This window comes from Antedon bifida, chromosome 1, assembly GCF_963402885.1.
Source record: "Antedon bifida chromosome 1, ecAntBifi1.1, whole genome shotgun sequence".
Taxonomy (NCBI): Eukaryota; Metazoa; Echinodermata; class Crinoidea; order Comatulida; family Antedonidae; genus Antedon; species Antedon bifida.
In genome coordinates, this window is record NC_136226.1 from 1,876,834 (window position 1) to 1,893,880 (window position 17,047).

The following is a 17,047-nucleotide window of genomic DNA, read 5'->3' on the forward strand; positions in this document are numbered from 1 at the left end:
GTTAGGTAAATCATACATAGAGATATTATATATTCACTATAATATCTCTATGGATAAATACATAGAGATATTATATATTCACTATAATATCTCTATGGATAAATACATAGAGATATTATATATTCACTATAATATCTCTATGGATAAATACATAGAGATATTATATATTCACTATAATATCTCTATGGATAAATACATAGAGATATTATATATTCACTATAATATCTCTATGGATAAATACATAGAGATATTATATATTCACTATAATATCTCTATGGATAAATACATAGAGATATTATATATTCACTATAATATCTCTATGGATAAATACATAGAGATATTATATATTCACTATAATATCTCTATGGATAAATACATAGAGGCTCAGTCACCCACTGTTAGTGGTCTGCATCCCACATCAACAACAAAAATGATCAAAACAGTTTAGGTATTTATACATACTTTAATGCATAATAGATTTCTAAATTGTATACATTTTGTACAATATCATAAAATACAGTGGTAGTATGCAAATCAGGAACACATAATATTAACATTTTATAAGTGCTGCTGCTGTGCCCGGTGTATTTATGCAACAGAATTCATAATTTAATCTATAAAATTCTAAGATACATTTAATAATTATAGACTTTTACAAAAGAAGGAAGTTTGAAGTGCGTCGTAAAGCCCAAAATGGTTTTTAAATGAACTGTGGGTTTTTTTAAAACGTTCAAAGGTCAACAAATATAAACGTTTGAGCATCACCATCTATCACGTTATTCGTTTTGACATGTGGATGCTAATCATTTACCAGGACTCTCTTTTGGTGGTCTGATGATCTAAGTCCTTCCATTTCTCATTTTCTCGTAAAACTAGTGAGAACTCAAAGAGAAAAACATTATTTATTTTTGTGTATAATAGTGGAGAAGGTATATAACACTTTTATTTTAGGCTTTGCTTTGCTTCAATGCTAAAAAAGACCCTGGAGAAACTGAGACTACAGTATTGGCAATTATTGCACTGTTATCCTACAAAACATGAAAATAGTGAATAGTTAGAATTATAACCAAAATTAGTGTGGTCTTTGCCAGGCACTATACATTTATTAGTGCTTCAATAAAGTGAATGCTTAAGAAAAGTTGTGGTCAGTGGTCACAAACACAATCAAATTATATCATTTGGGCAAGAACAATAGCGCCACCAATGTAACAATATACAATATAAAAACAAAGCTGTATTACTGAAGGATATGATACTATTGGAAAGTCCGTTTATGCGAGTTGTGTAGACAACAGAGAGTTTATCAGGTTTTATAAACAAGTAATGTATTCATATTTAGAAATAAATACTTTTATTATACCCATCCCTTGAATAAAATCAGATCCAAAATAATAAATCATTTTATCTCGGTCCTGAATTTGGTGTCAAATGATTAACAGCATTACATTTTCACAATAAGCCACTAGACTATGCGCATTGAGAAAACATATGAACATCCACAGAATGATTGTAATTACATTACCAAGTAGTCTGATGGCGCTTTGTGAAAACGAGAAGTCGTTAATATTAACTACTACAAAGGCAGGTTTAAAGAATTAGATAACACTGCTAATGCATCTACAAGATAACATTATGTTGACGCACAAAGACAGTACATGGAAATCTATAAAACCAAAACATATGGTTCCATCATTACAAACAAATAATAATTGTATATAGAATAAATTTTAATAGCATCATACATCACTTATGGATATATTAAAAATGTAATTCTACTACTACCACACAAGTATAATTGCTTTTATATACACACTATGTACATTATATAATAATAATTTTCTTTTTACAATTTGTACAAATGGCAGTGCAGCACATTTTCTATGGCTACAGTACATTACAGTAATAAAATCTATTTTGATGATTGACGTTAACCCAACATATCGAAACTGTAATCTTTTGTAAATTGGTCGATAAATAAAATTTCAAAGAACATATTACTATCACAATAAATCTGTATAAAGTATAAAAAAAATCATGACAATTTGTAAATTTGATCATATTTCATTATGTTTGACATTAGAAATACATTATATAAAACAAATCTTGTAGACAATTATGTAAACTATTGTAACAATAATCAATATTTTTATCAATAATAAATTTAACAAATCAAATTCATGATTATCATTTATATAGTGTTCATTTTGCAATTTTAAATATATATTTTCTAAATTATTATATATATAAATAATTTCAGATTTTAAATCTTTAATTTGTTTTGTATTAGTGATTGAAAAATAAGAATTTAAATGTAAAAACTGTATTTAGTAATCAATAATTGTTTGAAAACATAACAATAAGTGTAAGCTTACACTGGGAATAAGCCCACCCTGGGAATATAAGCTTACCCTGGAAATATAAGCTCACCCTGGGAATATAAGCTTACCCTGTGAATCCAAGCTCACCTTGGGGAAATAAGCTTACCCTGGACATATAAGCTCACCCTGGGGATATAAGCTCACCCTGGGGATATAAGCTCACCCTGGGGATATAAGCTCACCCTGGGAATATATGCTCAGCCTGGGAATATAAGCTCACCCTAGGGATATAAGCTCACCCTAGCGATATAAGCTCACCCTGGCAATATAAGCTCACCCTGGGGATATAAGCTCACTCTGGGGATATAAGCTCACCCTGGGGATATAAGCTCACCCTGGGGATATAAGCTTACTCTGGGGGTACGCCTGCCTTGGAGGTATAAGCTTAATTTGAGACATAACCCTGTATTCAATTACAATTCAAACAAATCATGTGAACACTACATGATAATGTCCGTTTCCAGTCAAGTAGACACATTAATATCACAATTGTTATCTTGAAAATCTAAACTCTAATATATCAATGTCAGTTTACAGACTTACAAGTATGCTAAATCTATACGGCCACCCAGGCAAAATACTTGGAATAGGTCTATTTGTGAGGTCTGACTGTACAGATGTTAACATTTTGTGATATTATGTAGACTATACATAAAAACTATAACATTATTGAATATTATGAGATAAGATAACAATATTACATTATATTATTCAAATTAATTCTCAGTGCATTACAAAAATCATATTCAATACCATGCTTGTGCATACAATTGCAGTGCATGAACCTAATAATTGTTATTTTATCAAGAATTATATAGAATTTGAGTTGATTTACAATGCTCTGGTGTAAATTTAAATTAAACATTAAAACAATTTGTTATGTGAAAGATATTGGCAGTTTATCTATCCATTGCTTTTCAATCCCATCTTTCTCTCTCTTCACATTTGGTCTGGCTTTCCAATCGTCATCACGGATGTAGGTATTGACCCAATAGTGGTTTCTTCCACAGCCATGATGATGTCATTATCTTCGTTATCATTGTTTGCACGTACAGCTGCAGACTTTGGCTTTTGATGCGTCTTAAGATGTTTCGACAAATGATCACTCCGCATAAATCTCTTTGGACATAGCTCACATGAAAATTTCTTTTCACCTTAAATTAAAAAGATATATTAATAGTTAAGTGGATTTTAACAGGTCACAAGACAAGTCTTCTACAGAACTCATGCCAGGATAGTTGGAATGTGGGGGTTTTGTTTGGGTGTCCAAAACAAATCACTCAAAATATCTGAATTTGGTCTGGTCTTAATCGAAGCAAAGCCCAATATTGGACATTACACAGGAGCACTTTCACAATAGTATGCAGTGACAATAAATAAAGCATGCAGTGATTTGAATAGTGACTAAGACCATTATTGGTACAGGGTAAGAATATATGACTTGAATGGCATGCAAAGACTGTACTAACCAGTATGAGTCCTAATATGCCTTTGCAGCTCATCAGAGCGAGTGAACCTCTTGCCACAATACAACCACTGACATACAAAAGGACGCTCCCCTGAATGCCAGCGCAAGTGAGCCCTCAGGTGACTGGTCTTGCCATACATCTTATTACAACCAGCCACGTGACAAATATGCTGTTTCTTTTTACCATCCGTTCTGAAAAGATAATATCAGGATATTCTACTGTCCATAGTTACACTGTACTGGTAGGGGTTAACAGGAACTGGAACATGTTATCTAGGACTACTCTACTGGTAGGGGTTAACCAACATTAGGAAACAGTATCTACTTGTAGCCTGGGTTAACCAGATGGAACACACATTTTAGAAATTACTGGTAGGAGTTAGCAAATGGATCTTTGAATATTAAACAGGGTAGTAGAATCAGCATTAATTGATAAAAAAGTTGTTAAGCTATTGTATTAATCTCATTTTGAGATTTTACAGGCAAAACCTGGTTGTTACCACATTAAAAACATATTATTGCTTCCCCTTCCCCTCACCCATGTCCTACTTATAATATAAATCTTGTAGCTACTGTACCTTGAATCACCATTTTTACAGTTAGGACAAGTACAAGCCACTCGCTTCAATCTCTTTCCTGGATTTACTGGCACATTAGCATCGTCCGTTGCCGGGGCGGCATATTGTGTAACTACTTGGCTAGCATCTTGGATGGTCATTTGTTGCTGCGTCCACTTTTTACTGTCCAACGTCTGGACAATTTGGGGAGCTAAAAACAAACAATAATGTGTTAGTGTTTTACACTATAATAGGCTGATGATTTGTATGTCTCTTTGGTTTAGCTATTAAACAAAAAAACATTTGATTCAATAAGGTATATAATGAAATACAATCATTCAATTTTAGTTTCCAATTTAAATAAAACAAGTAAAATCACAAAATATTCTGATTACTAAAGACAGTCTCTGTATAATAATTATTAAAACACTAAAATCTCAAGTCTAAGCATAATAATAATTTAAATGGAATACTAACAGTAACATGATCTAATATTTACTTAACATTTAAGTGGACGTAATTAGTATTTAACTAGCATGTGCCTCATCTGCGTATATTAGCACATACTGAGTACTTATATAATACAAATTCAACGATGGTAAGACCGACATTTCTTAACTTCTTTCTTTTAAATTGTGTTATCAAACAATCAATAATTTAAAATACAAGATCATTTTGTATTTTAAACAAATTTATAGTATCTTCCATTTAAAATGTTAACAAACTCATAAATTTTACTCAATTTGTAATTCTTAATTTACACAAGAGATAAAGATTTTATTACATACAGGTATAACAAAAACCATCAGTTTGATTACATTAAAAAAAATGTGTTGGGGAAAAAAACAATCGCATTCCATTTTCTAATAAAATTTTAAATTGCTTTAAAAAACTATAGTATGATTGTATCTAAGCTCTAGTCAAAAGTTACTTGATTTTGCAGCTGTCTCTAGGTAGATTATAACTGACTATTGACAGTCACCATCTAGATATGATTCAATATTCTACATTTTTTGATAGCTCTCTAGTCACTAGTTTAATAATCTACATTTTGAACAATACATGAATGCTAGCTCTAGTCACTTCTTTATCAATCTACACTTTGAATACACCAATGCTGGATAGTCATTAGTTTAAATTTTGAACAATACTAGCTCTCTATAGTAGTCATTAGTTAAACATTACCATGTACATTGTCACAACAATACAATGGCTGCTACCAATGTAGCTCTAGCCATTAGTTTAACACTCTACATTGTCACAACAATACAATGGCTGCTACCAATGTAGCTCTAGCCATTAGTTTAACACTCTACATTGTCACAAAAATACAATAATACTAATAGCTGCTACCAATGTAGCTCTAGCCATATTAGTTTAACACTCTACATTGTCACAACAATACAATAATAGCTGCTACCATTTACCAATGTAGCTCTAGCCATTAGTTTAACACTCTACATTGTCACAACAATACAATAATAGCTGCTACCAATGAATTTGAACAATACATGAATGCTTTAACTAGCTCTATTTTAGTTTAATAGTCTACATTTTGAACAATAGATATGATTGTTAGATTTGGTCAATAGTTGATTTAAATAATTGTGTGACAGTACTTAGCTAATAGTGAGATTGAAAGGTGATGAAGCTAGTGATGCTAATGAATATTCATTAATAATTAAGTAGAATGCTTTTGGGGAGTGGCTTGTTTAACAAGAAATGCTGACCTAGGGGAAAGGAACCCAATATTCTAAACTGCCTTAATTTACTGTACGATATTGATAATAATAAGTTATTTAAAAAACAGAGCTCTTCAAAACATAGTGTTAAAGAAGTAATAAATTCAAATAAAAATAAAATAATTGAGAACTAATGCAAATAAATAAGTTAATAAAATTAATTAATAAAAAATAAAACACAAAATAGATTTGAAATTTAGAAAGTCAGGTTACTGAAAAAAAAAATATTTTATAAAGGTATATGACTTCAAACAAGCATATGGTAATCCTATTCATAACACAATAAAATAAGTGTTCAAATAAAATTCTATAATCAATTATTGAATTGACAATAAATAAATAGTAAATTTTTAGTAGTATTATTACAGTGTAGTATAGTAAACAAGGTAAAAAACAACCCAACATTACACCAAAGTTACTTAGGTTTTCAATTATTATTGATAATGCCAATTTTTAGCACAGATGTTGAAAGTTAGTTAGTTGTTTAAAGTATCTGTCAATTTGTTATTTCAATAGTGTATGGGATATGAAGCAGAATAATCATCATTGTCTTTACCTGTCAGTAATTTCAACTGACAGCTAGCAAACTTTCTAACGTCAATATATTATACAGTTGACTAGAACTTAAAAAGTAAAAATGATGGTTTTATTCACTGTCAATCAAAACATTACAACAACAAACCCTGTTTTTTCTCTCTATTAATAATCTGTCAATCTACCAAATTTATTGGTACAGGACTGGTTTATTGTATCGGTAATCAATTTTGTATCGCATGCACCCATTGAAAGAAATTTTATTTTGGAATTGTTGCATTTATATTATCATTTTTACCCAAAAAAATGAATACATTTACAAAAGCGCATTATACAATAATGAAGTGTACAGGTATGAGATAAGGTAATTATAATTGTTATGTTACCATGTAAATATAAATGTCTCTCTATGAATAATATGACAAAACATAATTACAGATACAGATCAATTTTGTTCTTTGTCTAAATAATAGTGAAATGTGAATTTGAGTGACAGTTACAGCAACGTTCTTTTTTCCCATTTTCTATTTTTCTTCAAGAAAATGAATTAATCTGGTTTTAAATTATAGTTAATATGACAAATTAATAACTTTTAGTACTGTTTATCTGCTATTAATGTAGTTAATTATATTGCACACAATTTTGCTATGTATATTTATGGAAATAAATTTAAATAGAATTGAAATTTAACACTATATTTGTCAATGAAACATAATTATAATTTTTAACAAAGTTTAGGACTTACCAGCAGCATTTGTGATTTGTCCCGCATTTGTTGTAGATATTCCTTGTCGGATCTGAGTTGACACCGTTGGTACCGTTAAAGTTGGCACATTACTGTAACTTTGCACGGCAACTGTTGGATTGGCAAGACTGATACTCGTACCAGAAACAGCGGCCAAGATGGGCTGGCCCTGGGCATTTGTACCGGATATATTTAAGCCCTGGAGTTGAACTTGCTGTAAGTTTAACGTATTCGGTATAGATTTCATAGCTAAGAACGGACTCTGAAGCAACGTTGTACCCTGGGTATTTACCGCTTGCGCAATGACCTGTTGCGATTGCGTACTGACTTGCGTCGGAGCTTGCGTTCGAACTGTGATGGCTCCCTGCTGAGGTTGTAATATTGTTTGTTGTGGGTGAAGGGAAATGGTCTGCTGGGGTTGAACTGCGACCTGTTGCGGTTGCAGCGTTATGTGTTGCGGCTGTATGACATTCACGATTTGAGCACTCTGGGATTGCGGTTGCTGAATTGTAAATACTTGACGTTGTTGCTGTTGCTGGAACGCAACAACCTGTTGCAGTTGTTGCTGCAACTGAGTTGCAGGGTCTTGAATCTTCGCATCTTGTTGAAATGAAATTGCGCCCTGTTGAGTTTTTATGTTCTGCGTCGTTAAAATACTCTGCGGTTGGGACGTTGTAGAGGTCACATTGTGAGAGCTGACCTGTTTTAAATCAACCGTTGATTGCGTCCTGTCTTGCTTATTAAGAGTCTGATCAGCCGATGCAAATGTAGCGTCAGAAATGTCCTGTTGAAATATCTGTTGGGGTGCAACGATACTGTAAACTTGACCCCCTCCCTGGTCATTGCTTGAAACAGAAACATTTGGGGAGGGTGCAAGTTGTAACGTTAACCCCTGTGAGTTAAGTGCCGTTAACCGAGGCACTGAAATGTTTTGGACTAATTGTCCATTTGTTGAAATTATTTGTCCGGTAGGCAAAGCAAAACCTGAAGTAGCAGCAGATGAGAGATTTAAATTAGTTTGTGTTGGAGCAGTAGCTCTGAGTATTGCCTGATTTGTACCAGGAATTTGTGTTGCAATTAAACTTCCATCTGAATCAAGATGTAGCTGAGGAATTATACTGTACTGCAGTAAATTAGCATTGTTCAAAATTTGTGGTTGTAAAATTTGCTGAGAATTGATTCCTGTTGCTATCACAGTTTTAACGGGCGAACCGTCCACAATTTGAGCAGTTGTTCCAGTAGGCAACTGTGCCGCGGTCGCAAACCTAACGGGAACGGGCAGTCCAGTTTGAATGGGTTGAGCAATGGACGCCTGTGGCACTGCGGTAACAATATTTCCTGTTGCTGTTGTTATGAATTCACCAGCCTGGTTTTGGCCTAGAATCTTTACAGTTGTTTGAGGAGCATGAGTTGTTGTTCCCCCTGTCTCCGCAACAGTTCCAATCTTACTACATGTGGCTGCTAACATCGCGAGGGGGGAAGGCTGGATATCCTAAAAAACAAGGGGCGGGAACAAAGAAGTGGGTGTGAAAAAGCGGTATACACACAAGGAAGTTTTCATGAACGAAAGACAACGATATGTACACAATAAAAATAGGTATAACCTATAAATAATTTTTAAAATTTACCTGTGATGCGCTGGAAGGTTGAATATAATCACTCTGTGGTCTAGCAATGGCAACTGTAGCCATTTTAGGCCCAATATTCGCATTTGTGATAACAATTTGAGCGTTGGATAGTGATGTTTCCGACATGAATATAATCTTCGCAATCCACACACTCCATCTGCTCATTTAAACCGCATTACTAATCTTGTCATACCAAATATTAATACGCATCGCAGACGTAAACAAAACCTTATTTTTACTAATTTATGCAACAGATAAACATAATTCATTTACAGGAATAGTTTGTAAATAAATTTATCATTTTCCTACAAAAATATTATAGAAGCAAACTTTGGATATTCAAAATAAAGGCACTATTTAAGAATCAAATCGCAGTTGTTATTCGTGTAGCGGTCTGCCTTGATGTGCAATGATTGACAGGGGAGGGACAAACGCGAGAGTTCAAAGGAAATACCCGACATTAGTTTCGAATTCCCAAAGTACCCGTTCAAAGGAAAAAATATGGACTATTTCCTTGACGAACGAAACAACAAACAACTGAAATTTTGTAATTTCTTGTTTACAAAAAAATAAAAAATTCATACCACGCCTTCCGGGGGACGAACGACGGAAAACGTAATTTGCATAAATTGCTCTAAAAAGATTTGATTGATTACTTTGTAAGTGGACAAATTACTCACGGCCGTTGAGGAGGCGGACGTGATGAGCAAAGACCATCACCCATTGGTCAACAAACATCAAAGACACCGACACTATGAAAAACATCAGAACATACTTAAAACTAGACTGGTCGTCGTGATCCGAATCTGTCTCACATTAAATTAAAATATTAATTTCTCAAAATTAATCTATCACTAAATAGTGCTTAAATTGTATGATAGTGAACTTACGGTTAGGGACCATCTTTAATATTACTTTATGAACAAAAAAACAATACAACCCTGATCTGCTTGACTGGCTTATGAGGCTGGCTAATCCGTGGTTAGGGTTGGCCATAGGACAAAGGGGGCGGAATAATTGTTAATCTGTCTGGCTCTCTGCTTATATGGAACACTCACAATTAAGCGTATTATGACGAAAAACACAAAGAATAAACCTTTCTGTGTTAATTAGGTATGTCATAGGTCAAATCTTATTATAATTAGCACCAATTGATTTGTTTAAATATTTGCAAAGACGTGAGACAATTAGTGTTTATTTGATAATATTGATTTAATAAAACCTAATTAAATTAGTGTCACTTAACTAAAAGCATCTTGAAATACTGGTGGCTATATAGCAAGTCATGATTTAAAATATGACCAATAATTTTAATAGGTCAGATGTATTACAATTAATATTTATTATATATGTTTTTTTAAAATTTTATATTTAATGTATAAATAAAATTAATATAAATTACTGAAAATTGTGAAAAAGATGTTTTTATTTAATCTTCAACTGAGAGATTATTTAAAGGGTTAATATTTAAAATATAAAAGTTGATATTTAAGTGCTATGGTACAGGCCTGTTTCTGTCAGAAGACACGATACTGCATGTTGTTTATTTTCACTAGACCTGATACAGTATCTACAAGAATCTGAATAGTATGCAGTGAAAATTACTCACAATCATCATCACTACAATGAACTTTTTTCTCCAAGTTTTTATGTTTTGCTCTTTCTGATTTTCTTTGCATAAATAACTTGCTCACATTTTTTAAAAAACATTGACAATGAAATCATTACAAACTCAATAGTTAGTCTTCAAGAAAATTTATTTTACGATTTTATTAATTGAAGACAAAGATAAAATAGATAAGATCTAAAGAGAGACAACTTATACATTATGATCAAATAATGTTACATAATAAGGAGTTAAAAGATAATATGGTCTTAAGTAGATAAAAAAAAACATAAGAAATTAGGCAATCAAAATATTATGACACACCAACATTCTTTGAATTTTGTGAAGTGAGCCAAAAATGAACTTTTCCAAGGCTGTAGCAAGGATTTGTTATCATCATTTTGCTGCTTGTGTCTAGTCTAAAAGCAAAAACTAACCCTTAAGCTCTATCTACACTATCAAACTTTATGTGACAAAAAATGTGATGTGCCCATATATGTACATGATGATGTCATATCACTACCATATTTAGGTATATCACCACCATATTTGGACACATTTTTCATAAAGTTTGGTAGTGTAAAGCTTTAGACGGAGCTTTACAGACTTGATTTGTTGTTGTTTTAACACAAATTTGACACCCTTTAAAATGTTCTCGGTCTCCCCACACTTTTTGTGGTGGCGTTAATCTGCAAATAATAAATACTTTAAATGGCCAATTTTGGAATGATTTTTCCTGTGAATGGAACAAAAGACAATATGTTTTAACACTACAGCAAATCCCTATTCAGAGGACACCTTTAATAAAAGGACACTGTGTTGGGTCCTAAGGTATTCCCTAATATAGGTTTTACTATATTCTGAATATACCACCAATATCATTAACAAATCATTCAAATTTATTTCTTTTTCTTATCGGATAAGCCTGCGCCTGCGTTGAACTTAAATAGAATCATATCGCCATCTTCTACGACATAATTACGGCCTTGCTGTCTGTACTTGCCAGCACTCTGTTAGAAACAAAAAAAAACAATATTGAATTCATAATCAAAAAGTAAATAGAAATAAAAACAATATTTGCAAAAAACCTATAATTTTCTTTCATATACAAAATTGTTATATTATCTATTTGTTTAGCTTATTCTAAGTTGTCTTATATGAGTTTTTAACCAGTAGATTGAGCCAAAATCAATTACCCACACTCAGGAATTTATGAGCATACTAATATATAAACATGACTAAACTGTAACATTTATTGATTTACAAATAAAAACCAAAAACAAATGTTACCTTAACTGCTCCTTCAGAGCCTAGCTCTTTAAAATCAGCATATTTCATTACTTCTGCCATAATGAAGCCTTTTTCAAAGTCTGTATGAATTTTACCAGCAGCTTGAGGGGCCTTTGTACCTTTCTGTAAAAAGGAAAAGAAATCTGTGTCTGTGGGATTTTTGGGAAACATTTCATGAATTATACCAGCAGCCTGAGGAGCCTCTTATTTCAAATACAGATACCAGGCTTATAATCCCAGGGTATTATATAGAGTATGGTACTCTATAAATACTATGAAGAAGAGTTGACCTTACCTGTATAGGCCAAGCTTTCACTTCATCCGCACCACTGGTGAAGAAGTATTCCAACTGTAAAGCCTTAAAGCCATTTACAATGATCTTGTTAAGGTTACTGTAAAGTAAAACAAAAAAAATTATATTATATTTAATACAATATTTTAACAAATATAATAATTTATAACACATTAAATATATTCTTGTCATTTGATTGGATAATTGTGGGTAATATGGCGTTTGATAAAACAAAATCGTGTACGAACAATTTCAAGGCCAACACTGTAAATATCCTCCCTGTTGTTTTGTTTACGTTGGCGAAACAATAACATTACAGAAATGGCACTCGATTAGTTACATTTTGTAGAGCAATATATGTACTAATTTAGCCCATACCTTGTTGTTTTATGCTCTTCTAAATACTTCTTTTGTTCATCTTCCTCCATGTTAAAGTAGGTGAGTTCAAATCCAGCACTGAACGGGATAATCAGAGCTCCTGGGTCATTCTTATCAACCCACTCTTTTATCTTTCCTAACCTGAATAAGAAAAAACAATGTCACTTTTGGATGAGGTGGGTAGAGCCTGTGTTACACCATAGAGATATTATAGTTCACTATAATATCTCTATGGTTACACTAATCAAAGTTGTTCACATGAATCAAAAGTGTCAGCATGCATATTCATATTCTAATCTTTCAAATCCCCTTCTGTGACAAATTCTAGTTTTTTAAGTTTCTTGCTTTAGTGAAATCAATAGTAGTTTCTACTTTTTAAGGAGCAATTGTACAACCAATCAGAGCTCAGGAAAATGAGTTATGACATGTTCATGAGCACTCATGCGAATCAAAAAGCTCAAAAGTCATGTGATGGAAATGAAAATTGTAGCTAATCACTCTCTGCGAAAAAATTGAAGTCATAAAATAAATTTCAAAAGGGTCATTCCACCTATAATTAGCCTTTCATTAACCTATTATGTAAACAAACCATTTGTTTTTCTTTCTCAGGTAATTCCTTTCCGATAAATTAACGAGATAAATGACAGGTTTGGATGTAATAAACATGTGTTTATTGAGAACTTCAATCTGCAAAAAAAAATATTTAAAAAATAATATGAATAAAAAAGTTGAATATAAAATACTGAATAATTTGTACAACTGAATTTAATCCTTCAAAATAATATTTCATCATGAAACCCAAAGTATTATTTATTTATATTTTTTTAAGTTAGTAATTTGGCACTCACTATGGAGATTCAAATGTAGAGTGGAGTTGTGGCTTGGTGGTTAAGATTCTTGCCTACCGATCCCAGGGTCCTGGGTTCCAATCCTATCAGATGCAAGGATATAATTCCACTCCCAAATATCTAATACAACTTTGTACTAAGACTCTATGTCTGGTGTTGTAAGAAGGATAGTCAATGAATTTGGGTATACTTGGAAATGCAAATAATAAACAAAATAAAATTGAAAAAAAAAGTAAAATGTATCATTACCTCAAAACTACTCCACTCTTTGGTTCTGATCCACATTTTGTCCTCATTCAAACATTTACCTATTTTCGCAAGGGCATCCTGAAAAAAAAACAACATTTGACAATTCATTATATATATATATCAAGAACCAAGTTTCATATATTCAATTTTCATTTGCCTTCTTTATAGCCTCCAAGTAGTGTTTACAATATATTGCTATTGATTCTAAATTTACTTGTAAATTTATTTGTAACAGTAGACTTGTCTACGAAACAGCAGGCTGTTTAAGAAACATGAATAACTTACAAATTCAGGTTGACTCTTTTTGTCTCCACCCCGTTTAACTTTCTTCTCTAAATCAGTGATACGACTTTCAAGAAATTCAATGTCTTTCAGCCGAAGTTCTTCCTTGATGATTTCAAGATCACGTACAGGGTCAACCTCGCCCTCAACATGAGTTATATCATCATCTTCAAAAGTTCCTGAATTAGAAAAATAAATAATTTTTATTATTTCAAATAAATTTGTTGATATTCAAAACAAAAAAATGTGATGTACCAATATATGGACATGATGTCATATCACTACCATATTTTTTTGTCAAACTAGTTTGATAGTGTGGACAGAGCTTTAGTTTAGCACAATAAACACCACTTACGTACGACATGGTAAATCCCATCAACTGCTTTAATATGAGATAGAAAAGCATTTCCGAGCCCCTTGCCTTCATGCGCACCCTTTACTAACCCGGCAATATCCGTTACATGGAGAAATGCTGGAACTTTGCTGAAAACAAATTGACAAAAGTATGATAGAATTCATATAGATATGAATAGGTGGCACTGGATGGGGATAATATCTGGGCTGAAGAATAATATTTAACGTATATGTTCTATAAAGTATAGTCCAATTTAGCCAAATTATGGGGTGGGATTATATTTGGATTACATTAGCAATGGATATTGTGTCAAATTTAGGGGTGGGACTATACTTGAGTACTACTTGGTATTGCATACTCAGTCATAACGATTTGATACGTGAACCAAACTTAATTTCAATTTTAACATCCTTCAACATATCCTATTAATGATGGCATAGCATATAAATAAGAGTGGTCTTTATTTTTAAAATGTTTTTTTTTTGCGATTCTTACCTTGCAGGTTTAAAAAAATCAACAAGAAAATCATATCTTTCATCTGGGACAGGTACCCTACGTGCACAAAAAAACAAAAGACAATTAAACATTTATTAGGTAACATTTCATTTAGATCGATTTTATTCAAATATATTGTCAAAAAGAGAATTTTCATTTATCAATATTTCATTTAGTGACTTAAAGGGTAACTATGTATAAGATATTGAAGTATGTCAAGTTAAGTTATGTTAAGTACAATTGCTACATATTCAAAATAAGATAAAGAAATACTTATTTTCATTAGGATCTGTAACCACAAACCAAGTCACCATCAAGACAAATGACAAAATAGAAAAAAAAGAGGAAATTATCAAATAATATACAAATAAGTCATGTTTAATAAGTCAAAATAATTCATTGAGCTAAGCAATTGAATAGCGATTCTCTACCATTCATTAAATCTGCCAGAATGGCAAGAAGTTATGTGGTCAATCATGTGTGTTTGTTTCTATATTTTGTTTGTTAGCAGGATTACTCAAAAAGTTATTTTCATAAGAGTTTAAAGGATGGTTTTATAGATATATGGGAACACGTCATGAACAAACAACGTCATCAACTGTTCTTTAAAAAAAAAACAAAATACAGCAGACAAACTACCTATTGTGCAAAATGGAAAGTTTTCTGCAGATGCTTGACTTTTGGTAAGTACATTAAAAAATGTTGATTTCCTGAAACAAAGAAAAGTTATCACATTTTATCTTGAGATCTAATACAAGTACATTTTCTCCATAATCTTTTACAAGATTAACTAGAAATATTAATTATAAGCTGGACCTAAACTGTGGAATGATCTCCCTGTTAAAAAACGTTCTGTATCTTTAGTTACTTTTAAAAAATCTGTAAAACGCTACCAAACAACGTTTGTTATGCTCAATATTTTATCTCTTTTTAAAATAAATATATTTTATTGTTTATTGTTCTATATTGTTTATTTCTTTTCATGTATTATACAAATATGTATTGCCGGGCCCTTATGAGACAAACTTTTGCTTCTAGTGCGAATAAATGTGTAAGCTAGGCACGAAATAGACAAATAGTTTTTCTGCATACTTACCCTACATTTGGTAGACCAACTATTCCACATGACAGTGATGTCCCCACCCGGCCAATAAGGGCGGGGGCTTTAGGGGCTTCTCCCTTCTTTTTTGGTGGCATTTCTTTGGCAATCTAATAACTACAAGAGCACAAAACAATTGCCGAGTGAAAAATTATCCAATTATTCGGCCAACCAATTGACAGGAATGTTATTAATTTGTATGTTTTAAGCCGTCTCTGTTTTATTTATTTTTAAATTTTAAGAGTCGGCATCGGTTAAAAGTGGTAGCATAATTCAATTTCAATGACATGTTAAAATATAGAAATACTAAATAGGCCTGGATTGAAATTAAGAAAAAGAATGTGTTAAAGTTGACGCTTCAATCTTTAAAAAGTTTTAAGTAGGTCTATAGAATAGTATTTTTTGTGACAGTGTAGCATGCAATGTATACAAACAATCAAGATAATTTTATGAAGATTAGCCTTTGGCTTTAGTCCAGTCCCGGTGTTACCAGTTGCCTTATTTGGACTAAATATGCAAATATTGTATGGACTCTTTCCATTTGCCCTTCAGCTGCTCTCCATTATGCCAGTTGCCAGCTCCTGCAGTGCGAGAGTGTGGCTGCAGTACTCTCTACTACAAAACTAGGCTAAAACTAAGCCAAGCAAGGCGTGACGCGGGTTTAAAACTAAAGAGAGATATTTATCTTACGAGCTACTTTTTGCCAATCTGGTTTACTGTATTTAATCATTATAAAATTGTTTATCACATGGTCAAATAATATAAAATACAAATTAAGTACATATAACTAAAAGTATGACTTGTTTCTAGGCCTACCATACCTACCCTATGCACAACACCACCGACCGTATGATGACCGTCGGTGGTGCAATCGTCCACATGGAAAGTTATGTATGGAACGCCATCAATGCATTAGATACAATGAAATAACCTAGGTTCTTCGATACCATTTTCGACGCATTATGTGTTCGACCCTTCCTTTTATTATCCACGTTCGACTCCTCTTCTACTATAGCACCATATATAAATATACAAATTACATAACATAAATAATCATTCATAATATAATTCACTGTTGATTTAAAAAGAAAGACAATTTGT

The 17,047-nt window shown here is 32.2% G+C and overlaps 2 protein-coding genes across 4 annotated transcripts; both read right to left on the minus strand.

The window, feature by feature from the left end:
• Window positions 1-458: 458 nt before the first annotated feature.
• On the minus strand, window positions 459-9,176 carry LOC144837603 (uncharacterized). Its single transcript, XM_078692796.1, has 5 exons — window positions 9,053-9,176; window positions 7,425-8,916; window positions 4,425-4,614; window positions 3,848-4,038; window positions 459-3,532 (listed from the first exon to the last, which is right to left on the minus strand). Exons 1-5 carry the CDS (start codon window positions 9,113-9,115, stop codon window positions 3,318-3,320), a joined length of 2,151 nt encoding a protein of 716 aa, XP_078548922.1. The 5' UTR covers window positions 9,116-9,176; the 3' UTR covers window positions 459-3,317.
• Window positions 9,177-10,791: 1,615 nt separating this feature from the next.
• Window positions 10,792-16,873, minus strand: LOC144852017 (obg-like ATPase 1). 3 transcript variants are annotated; one of them, XM_078709702.1, is made up of 13 exons: window positions 16,772-16,873; window positions 15,944-16,063; window positions 15,487-15,557; window positions 15,125-15,136; window positions 14,848-14,908; window positions 14,353-14,480; window positions 14,001-14,176; window positions 13,716-13,793; window positions 13,208-13,305; window positions 12,619-12,759; window positions 12,244-12,340; window positions 11,949-12,071; window positions 10,792-11,668 (listed from the first exon to the last, which is right to left on the minus strand). In XM_078709702.1, exons 2-13 carry the CDS (start codon window positions 16,042-16,044, stop codon window positions 11,558-11,560), a joined length of 1,197 nt encoding a protein of 398 aa, XP_078565828.1. In that variant the 5' UTR covers window positions 16,045-16,063; window positions 16,772-16,873; the 3' UTR covers window positions 10,792-11,557. The 3 variants fall into 3 exon arrangements, with proteins under 3 accessions (XP_078565828.1, XP_078565838.1, XP_078565821.1); XM_078709712.1 differs by having other exon boundaries at window positions 14,848-14,904; window positions 15,121-15,136; XM_078709695.1 differs by lacking the exon at window positions 15,125-15,136 and having other exon boundaries at window positions 15,475-15,557.
• Window positions 16,874-17,047: the final 174 nt, after the last annotated feature.